Source organism: Aedes aegypti, chromosome 2, assembly GCF_002204515.2.
Source record: "Aedes aegypti strain LVP_AGWG chromosome 2, AaegL5.0 Primary Assembly, whole genome shotgun sequence".
Taxonomy (NCBI): domain Eukaryota; kingdom Metazoa; phylum Arthropoda; class Insecta; order Diptera; family Culicidae; genus Aedes; species Aedes aegypti.
The window spans coordinates 85,960,730-85,970,876 of NC_035108.1; the positions used below are offsets into that span (position 1 = coordinate 85,960,730).

Below are 10,147 nucleotides of genomic sequence, written 5' to 3' on the forward strand. Positions count from 1 at the left end.
GTTAAGAGTAAGTAGTTAAGTGAGGACCACAGAGCCTAAGCCCCATGTGTTTCCCAGATAGCCGGGTTAGGTGAAAGTTTCTAGCTTTGCTAGAAGTGCAAAAACTCTGAAAAAATATAAAAATAATACATGGAAGACTTTTGTCAGATGGCATGTCGTAGAGATAAACTCTCATGAATTTTGACTAGTTTAAGCATTTTTTTTCGAAATGTTCGATAATAAGTATCTTAAGCTAGAGCTCCCAGAATCTTTTATGTAGTGGTGAAACACCTACTAGTACCTCCTTATGTGTCGAGTGCATACACCCATTAACGATTCGCTAACAACGATATTGAATTCGTTCCAACATAATACGGTGACTGTTTGCTGCTGAGAGAAAATACAAAGAGCCGTACTCCAGAACCGAGAGTTGTTGTTTTATAGAGTTTCATGAAGTCTTCCGAGTGAGAACTTCACTATGCTTCGGTTGTTGTTCGCAGAAAACAGATTCTTTTTATTTTCATTTTCCCTTCTAATCTCTAATATGCTCTTTTGAATCAAACCAGACTTCAAGGTATTTTAAAGTCAAATACAGGCCGATATCTTTTCCCGAAAGCAAAGTTGCGCTGGATTCCGATTCCTAGATAGTCCCTTCTTGTCTAGCCCATGTGGATAGATTGTCAAGGGAATTTTACAATGGTCTTTACAATATTTCCGCTTGAGGACCTTTCATAGAGACCACACCATTATCTGAAAGTGGTCCAGGCTTGTATGGTTCTTCCAAAACCGTTGCCAATATCTTTAACACATACATTATAAAGCAAGGGGGCCTTGGGGAAGGTAATAGACAATTCTATATGTTAACTATTTACCGAGGGGGGATCCCCCTGCACCGAACTGCACTCAATAACGGACAAAGTCTACAAATAAAGAAATTATGGCCCAATCGGGATGGTGTATTACAAGAAAAGAAAACTATTATGGAGAGTAACGTTTACATGTATCGTTGGAATATGCATGCATTGTTGAAAAAGGAGATATTTTTGCACGGTGCTCTCCTGACCGTTATTATCAGAAATATCTCTATCAAATCTGTGCTCACCAGTCTTTTTCTATAGCTAAGCTGCATGTCTGGGTAAAATTAAAAAAAAAATCGTAGGGCGCGCATTTAGGTTACGCCCTTTTGTATGTGTAAGTCCACTAATTCAAAGGGAATCTTCAAAGGGAGACATTTAAACGGGGTTTCATTGGCCGTGATTATCAGAAGAAGTTTACCTTCAAAATTTGGTTCAAGTTTGGTTTTGTTTTGGTTATTTGGAACCTCTTGGTGGAGTTTTGAATGAGAAGATTTGGAGATACGTCCTTTTTGAGGTTTTACTATTCAAAACACTAATTTTGATTAGATTAATTAGGCATTCTAATTAGGCCGTTAAACATATTCAAATGTTTGAAATGATACATTGCACTTACATGTCACCATAATATTTCACAATTGATTAATTTTTCAAAGGCTCAAGTGCTGTAAGGCATTACGGAGGCATTTTGGTGTCATTAGTATTTATGAAATACCCCCTCGGCAGTTCCAGCTTATATTATACTTCCCTTAGAACTTAAACTTTCAATGCTGTTTTATGCATTTTCGACCATACTCTAGAACTCTAGACCACTGTAATCATTTACAGCTTACAATACTAGATTTAAATTTCACACAAATCTACAATTTTCCATTTGGGATTCCCGCTGTTTTCGATAACCCAAACACGTACGTGCCCTGGATAAATACAACAGTGGAAGAATTATATAAATCAATCAACACATTCAAAGCTACCTAGTGAAGAGAAAGCCTCAGTACTTGAAATACGCTTAAAAAGAGTAAGAAACAAGCGTTTTCATTGAATTTAATACCATAGCATATGCAGAGCCTATTGTTACATATCTTACTTAGAAATCCAAACTCTCTTGAGAAGATTATACACCCTAACCCTGAACTTCATTTCCCCGAATTGACCTGAGTGTCATCACCCTGAACGCACTATTACGCTGAATGCTGTTGTCCAGAATATATAATTACCTTGGGTGACATTGTCCGGTGATAATGGAATTTGCTTATTCATGATGAAAACAAAGTTGTTCATGGATTCTACGTAAATTTCAGTTTTGATTACCGTCAATTGTTCTGTGGTCCTGTTGATTACCTGCTGGCCTTCCTACAATAATATGGTTCGAATTGAACTGAAGATTTCTATGTAAACTTTTTTTTTCGTTCACAAACTGTGCTTATGAGGTAAAGACTCACCTTCCAAAGTGGGAAAGATAAACATATAAAATTAAATTCTTTACGTTTTATGATTTTGAATTCCACTGAACAAAATAATAACTTCCATTTTGTATCGCTGCCTTCTACGTAAATTATTCCGTGACGTATACTTCACTTCGATATACAACAGATAGCAATCAATTGAATGTAAAATAATCTGAATCGTGAGTACATGAGCACACAAAACTAGCTAGGATATTGGCCTACAAGCACTAATATGGTTACATGACGAAATTAGCTCCTTAATGCCTTAAAGCACTTGAGCCTATGCAAAATCGATTGATTGTGAAATACTTTTGCAACATGTAAGTGACATGTGTCGTTGCAAACATTTGAACATGCTCAACGGTATTAGAATACCTAATTATTCTATTTGAAATTAGTGCTTTTAATTGTTACACTTCCACTAGGGCGTAACACCATTTTTTGTCTTCGCATTTAAACTTATCTCAGATATTACAAATAACTATATTCAAATTTAAATATTATAATTCATTCTGATAATCACGGCCAATAAAACCCGTTTAAATGTTTCAGATTACCGTTGAATTAGTGGACACACATACAAAAATAAACCTTTGTTCTAAACGGACCCTACGGGTTTTTTTTTAAAATTTGGCGCAGACTTGCAGCCTAGCTATAAAAAACGACTGGTGAGCACAGATCTGATGTATATTTTTTCTGATAATAACGGTCAGAGGAGCACCGTGGTTTGAAAGAGTTAAAAAGTTGACGTATCGCCTTAACTTTGAGCCTAATTAGTAATTATTGTGAATATGGTAAAATAGTTTGAATCATGAAAGTGAATATAACCGTTTTTTGACGGTATGGATGAATTTTGTACCATATTTGAACTAAATGTGAAAACACAATTTTGGTCCAGTCCCCAGTATCTTCATCCTTCGCCGTTCTCCTGCACGCCGCCGAAGACCGTTCTTAGCACTCGGCGTTCGAAAACCCCAATAGCTTGCAAGTCCACCTCGAGCATAGTCCACGCCTCATGCCCATAGAGGACTACCGGTCTTATGAGCGTTTTGTACATCGTGCATTTGGTGCAAGGGCGAATCTTTCTTGACCGCAGTTTCTTCTGGAGCCCATTGTAGGCATTCATAAGTTAACTTGAAATGAATAATTTTTATTTTTTTTTTCAAAACACATAAAAAGATATTATTTCGTGAAATTACCGTATGTGGAGAGAAAATCTAGCGATTTTTTAGAATTATAACATTTTGTTAAATGTTTCCTAGCAAAAAAAATAAACAACAATTTTTGTGGAACACCTTAGATACAATGTTCTTGAATATACCACCCTGAAGGATTTTGATAAAACATCCATTACTAGTTAATTTCGAAGAAAACACATAAGTAGGGTCTGTGCTGTCTAAATATGAAATGATTTTCTAAGAAACAAAAGTTCAATGTAAAAGGTTGATTTATCAAATAAAATTTTAACATGCAGCATTTCAAATGCTCTAAGGAAAAATACGAAAATATAAAAATATTTATTTATTTGAAAAAAAAAACAATATTGAGATTCCCTTTATCAAATTAGTGCCCACACTCTCCGGGACACCCTCTGTTAGTTATGACGTTCTATATCTCAAGATACTGAGGATTCAGAGAAATAATTACTTCAACAAAGTTGTAAATAGAATCAACATCCAATAAGCTTCCAAAATGTCAAACTTATATCTTTCAGGGTTGAGTTTTATTAGAAGACTAGTGTCTTTGACAAAGTTTATCATTTGTTCAAAGGCTACAAATTACTTGTTTAGTTGGTTTGGGCCAGTAGGAGAAACATTGAACTTAAAAACTCATATGTTTCAGGATGCAAATCAAATTGCAGGCTATTGTTTTTAGTTAAGTTGCTAGTTAAGCCAAGAGCAATGATTAGAATACCTGATTAGTAAGGAATAGTGCCACTAGGTAGCATGTCTGAGCATCAAATATTTCAATCCCATATGTCTCATTACTAACTTAATCTTGACGACTGGAGCTTTCGGAAAAGTTGTACTTTTGTTCGCCATTATCGAGTCAAATCGAGTTCATGTGAGGTTTCTCCATAATTTGGCATTTCGAAAATATGGGGTAGCAAACGAATAGGTTTCTTGAACTAGAAACTCAAAACTCAATGATTCCCAAATGAGAAGGAACGAACCTTTTTTGTCGATTACAAAATAAAACAAGCCAGTTGCTCCTTGCCTCCAAGTTTGAATATCTGATGAAAGCAACGCTAGACAATTGTTTTTTTCCTCTACTCTTACGAATACCAAATTAAGTTGCTGCATTATTTCAAGCTTTCAAACTCAAACACCGACTTCCTAAGGCATATAGTATTTTTGTACCCGGCACACAGTAAACACGTGCAAAAATGGTTAATTGGCAAAAGCCCATAGTAAATAATTATGGAAGAGTTTTAAGGAATACTACGCTGAGAAGCAGACTCTGTCCGAGACGTAAGATCAGAAAAAAGAAGTTAATTGGTAGATCCATTAAAGGGTCTTAGGCGAATTCTTTACTAGATTTTTTACCAGTTTCTGCTGAGTAACAAGGAAGGTCAGGTGACACTTGTTTTTATAATACCAGTAATATAAACAAGTACAAATCATTACATTTCTGATATAATGCATTTTTTACCCCTATCGTAATCTAAATCGTGATGAGATTAAATATATTAAGGGCTATAGCCTTTGACTTGAGATTTTATTAGCTGTATTGGGATTCCCAATTTGGGAGCTATAAAAACAGATTCAAATTATTGTGCTTCTGTTTGAATATATTTAAAATTTCCGGCACTCCTTTTGAACTTTCAACCTTAAACCAAAACAGTAATAAGTTGGACGAAGCGCCAATAGTTTTAAAAATTTTATTACCAAGAAACCAAAAGATTTTTTAAGCTTGGTTTTTCAATGTTTGTTAAATTTATTGCTATAATTAACAACATTTACCATCTTCACCTGATTGTTTTTTCTTTGGGAATGTCATCATGGCCATAGCCACCCATTAAAAACCAATATCGTGTAAATTAAACTAATTTCAAGTTTTTATTTTTCTCATCTTCCGCGGAAACAATCCTCAAAAAGCGAACAAAAGAAAAATAACTATTCACAGTCGAAAATGAAATCGAAGTCGTTTGGGGGAGGAATTTTGGGACAGTCAACTTAGTACTTGGCGTAGACGGCAGCCGGAGCACTGTACACGGTTGGGTATTCGCTGTAGTAGGCAGCCTTGGCGTATGGGAGATCGTAAGCGGTTCCGTAGGCCAGAGCTGGAGCGGCCTGGACGTAGTGGGTCTTGGCAATTGGAGCAGCATAGGCCAGAGCTGGGGCAGCTTCAACGTAGTGGGTCTTGGCCACAACTGGGGCAGCAGCATAGGTGATGGCTGGAGTGGCCACCGAGGCAGCGTGGTAGGTGGTCTTCTCAACAGGAGTTTCGACGACAGTCTTCTTCACGGCTGGGGCATACACATGTTCGGCGACCTGCTTGTTGTGGTACTGGGTGAAGCTCTGGTGCGAGTATCCGGTTGGGATCTTCTTTTCAATGTTTCCCACGTGGGCAACGGTTGGCTCCTCGATGATGCTCTTCTCGTAAGCGATCTCCTTCTGGGCCACTAAAGCTGGGACTGCGGCATACGTCTGATAGGCCAATGGGGCTGAAGCTACGATAGCGGCTCCTGGGGCGGCAGCGGCAACGGCAAGAACAGCAGACAACACCACCAATCTGAACATTTTGAAGGATTGTTTGTTAGAAGGTCTGTGTTGTTCTGAAGCGAAAATTAACTGCACTAGTTGTTGTTTGTCGTACGATTAAACGTTGACTGTGCCTCTCCGCTCACTCGATCAATCTTTTATAGTAGCTTCCAAAATCACGTACACACATCGTACACATCGTGTACGGTTGTTGACTGCTTGGGGGCGGTGGAGATGAGGGTCCACCCGCGAGAGACACACGGATCTGTCCGAGCTTGAAACCCACCGCCCATCAGAAAGGAGAGCAAAGCCGCAGCGCGCTTAACCAGAAGCAACACTCTGGAGCCAGCTGAGCGATTAGGGTTGATTTCAATTTTCATCGTTCTTACTCGCTCCGACTAAAGCCAGAATAATAAATCCGGTGCGGTTCGGTTACTTGAGTTACTTCTCGCGATGAAAGAGCTTCATCAATCGTGTGTCCTGTGGGAGGCTGTTTTATTGCTGGAGCAAATGGTGTCAATCAGGATGTGCAGATTTATTCAGTAGGGTTCGTTGCTTGATGATGAAGTCTTTCTGGTTATGGTCAATAACCTGAAATGAAGGATAAAAGCTTGAATCCTGTTAAGATTCGATTCGATTGTTAACACCACAGACGTTCACGCAAAGTACTAGAAATTTAAGATGAAATTTGCTTTCGCAAAGAATGATTCAATGTTGGTCTATTTTATATGGTGGACAAGTAATAATTACTACTTTCAATTTTCACATGATTTCCCTTCTGTTTTCGTGTGGAGTGTGGTGTCTCAACATTTCAATTTGGCATAAAACTTGGGGGTTGATCCAACAAATTCTAGTTGAGGATGTTACAAACAAACTGTTCCATGTAGTCTGGCAGTCAAAAATATATTTTACGTCTTATGTCCCATTTTTGTGTTTTAGGATACAAATTTGATGTTATGTTGTTAAAAACAGGTTGTCAATGCAAACTTTTGTGCCTATAGGGTAGATGTACCAATAGTGGAGGTACTAATCACGATTGATCTTTAACCGTAGAAATTCAAGAAGTACAAATGATGTACACGTTAATGTTGTAACGGGAAGTAACGGCCATGCACTTAATGAGAAAAATAATTTCATCGCAGTACCGTGATGCATCATTACCCGGACACTTAAGTAACGCTGAAAGTTCAAACGGTGTTTCAAACATGTTTCTATCACATCTAGTATAAGTTTTATTGTTTTCCACACAGGTATACTCCAAAACTTCGTATCATGAACAACAATTGTAGTAAAATATAAATTTACAACATGTAAAACGTTAATTTAATGAAGCATGTCGTGTTCTTAAATCCGGACACATGCATCAAAATGCCGGACGCTTCTGAATCGAAATCCGGACAGATGTGTTTTGCGTTGAAAATATACATGAAAAACAATAATAGGCACTTTAGTCTAACGGTAAATCTCCAATATAATAAAATAACAAGCATTAATGTACTAATCAATATATGAAAGGTCAAAACTTTGAATAAAATTACAATTGTTTCACCTGCACTCCTTGCCAACAACCTGCATTTGATGTTCACAGAAAAAATCTTCAATATTAACATTTTTCTTGCGTAAACCCGTTCTCCGCCGACAAATTACATTCTTAGTTTTATAATTATACAGTTTCACATCAATTTACATCAAAACATTTTCCAAACGCACTAAATATTAGGGTTTTTACGATATGTCCGGGTTAACGATCACTAGCCTACAAATCCGGACAGCGTTTGAGGCATCCTGTTTTCTCACTACAAATTACTATTTGCACAAATTGTACTCACTCTTTGCTGCACACACTTGAAAACTCTTACTCCACACACTTCACAGATACGCAAAGCACTAAAATTGTATACCCAGACAACCAAAATGTACGCATAACGAAATCACCTGGAGGCTTTGTACGTGCAAAATTTCACTTATAAAATGTCGCGAAAAGGCCTTCTACGTACAAAAGTGGAGGCGATATGCGTGCATATATTATGTGATGATTAATAACATACAATGCGAGTGTATAAATATTCTCCCGAACTAACCTATTATGTTATGCGCCTTAAATTATGATAACAAATGTTGATCTGACAGCTGCTACGGATTGATCCGACTTACTTTGTACGAGTGTACGAGACGAAACACAATGTACAAATGAACTCAGAAAAAAGTATTTTATGCGAGGAAACTCGTCAATTTGACGAGTTTATCCACGGTGTTTTGCGGGTTTGATGTAATTAGTATGAATCAACGAGTTATAAAGTGAACTTTCATGCGATTTCTGGTTGTCTGGGTAATTTTGTAACTTCGTCTTAACTCGAAAGTGGCAGACGGTCTAGCCAAAAATTTCACTATAGGAATTGGTTATCTGGAGGAATGACGCTCAACTTGTGTCACCTAATTGTTTTTATTTTTAATATTTTGTTACAAAGAATTACTAGATGAAATAATGAATTAACATGAACAGATGTATTTAAAGCTACGAATATAAATTTTAAACCTATATTTACTATTCGATTTTATATTGAATTTAATAATTACAATCAGAGTGTCCGGATATTGGATACCGGATACCGTCCGGATTTTGATTCACCACGGTAATCCATGGAATGTCAGTGAAAAAAAATACCTCCACTATTGATGCACTGTTCCTTTAGTTGCGGTATATTTTCAATTTGTGTTCCTATAGTTGCGGTATCCGTTTGTTTTCTTATGGGAACCTCCACTATAGGAACACTTTACCGCAACTCTTGGTACAAGTGAGAGTAGTTTTAGCAATTTTAGTGATATTTCATCAGTTTTAAAGCAATTTGAACGCTCTTTTCAACTATTCCGAGTATCAACAAGCCAATACGTCGATTGGCAGTGTCGGTTCTGTGGATTATGTAATGAAATCAGTGAAAACGGCAGTACCGCAACTATAGGAACACCCACAACTAAGGGAACACTTACCCTAACTAAATTATGATGATTTATGTTACTTATGATGCAAACAGGCTACTTGTGTATTTACCGCTGCAAAAACCATTATAAATATGAAAGCTTCAACTTTTAAAATATTTAATTGAATTAATTTTTCAATTTCTTTAGTTTAATCTATACCTTACAACCATCTACATCTTTAACTACCTTTTTTTTTCTTTATTAGTACCATTCCAAACATAGCATTCATTTCTTATATCAGAAAATAATGTTACCTAATTGAACATACTTATAAAGGTTTTGACACCGGAATCGTTTTCGGCTATGCCCTTTCTAGTGAGAACCGCATTTCCGTTGCTCATATCTTTGGTAGTGTCACCATTAATCATTGAAATCGTTGTTTAGGGAAGTTGGCAAATTTATGCGTGAAGTAAACGCAATTTTCAAAAAAATGGTAATTTTCATTAGCTCATTAATATAAGAAAGACACCATTCATGCTTTCAAAATGTTCCATCAATAAATTATGATACAAACGTTTAACGAGACGAGTCATTCCAATAAATGATACCCTGGATTACGGTACTAGGAATTTAAAAAATACGAACACCGTCTCCAGCCATATAGCTGCACAGACTGTAACTACACACTAGACAACGGACAAGCATGCTGTGGCACAGCCGAAAAACATGCCTTACCGAAAGATTCAATGGCTGAAGCGGGAATCGAACGCACACTTCATGACACGATGCACTTGAATGCATGGCGACACTAACCACACGACCACGAGGCTCTTCAATTACAAGCGGAGATCAATTTAATAATCATAATATTATTTAAATGCCTCCTATTGATTATATTTTAAAATGTTCTGTAAATTTCTCCATGTAGTTTTTGGAGATTCTGCCTTGAACAACTCGATAAACTAACAGCACTTCAATTGTGTGTACCTTGAAAAATTCCTCCAGAACATTTCAACTAAGGGTAAAAAAAAAGTTTCATAAAGCTAATATTAAGTTAATCTTTAAGTACTTATCTTAGGATAACTGTTCAATTTATTGAAGAATTTTGCAATAAATCCTAAAAGAATTCCAAAAATATTTATAGAAATCCAATCAACAATACTAAAAAATGTATGGAGTATTTTATAGGAATCTTTGAAGAATATCATCCAGAATACTTTCCAGCATTCTTCTACGCAATAAT

General features: G+C 36.6%; 1 protein-coding gene across 1 annotated transcript; it reads right to left on the reverse strand.

Annotated features, from left to right (window-relative positions):
- Positions 1-5,317: 5,317 nt before the first annotated feature.
- LOC5571812 (cuticle protein) lies at positions 5,318-6,127 on the reverse strand. Its single transcript, XM_001659894.2, has one exon. The coding sequence runs from the start codon at positions 6,022-6,024 to the stop codon at positions 5,458-5,460; it is 567 nt and encodes a 188-aa protein (XP_001659944.1). The 5' UTR covers positions 6,025-6,127; the 3' UTR covers positions 5,318-5,457.
- Between the last annotated feature and the right edge of the window lie 4,020 nt (positions 6,128-10,147).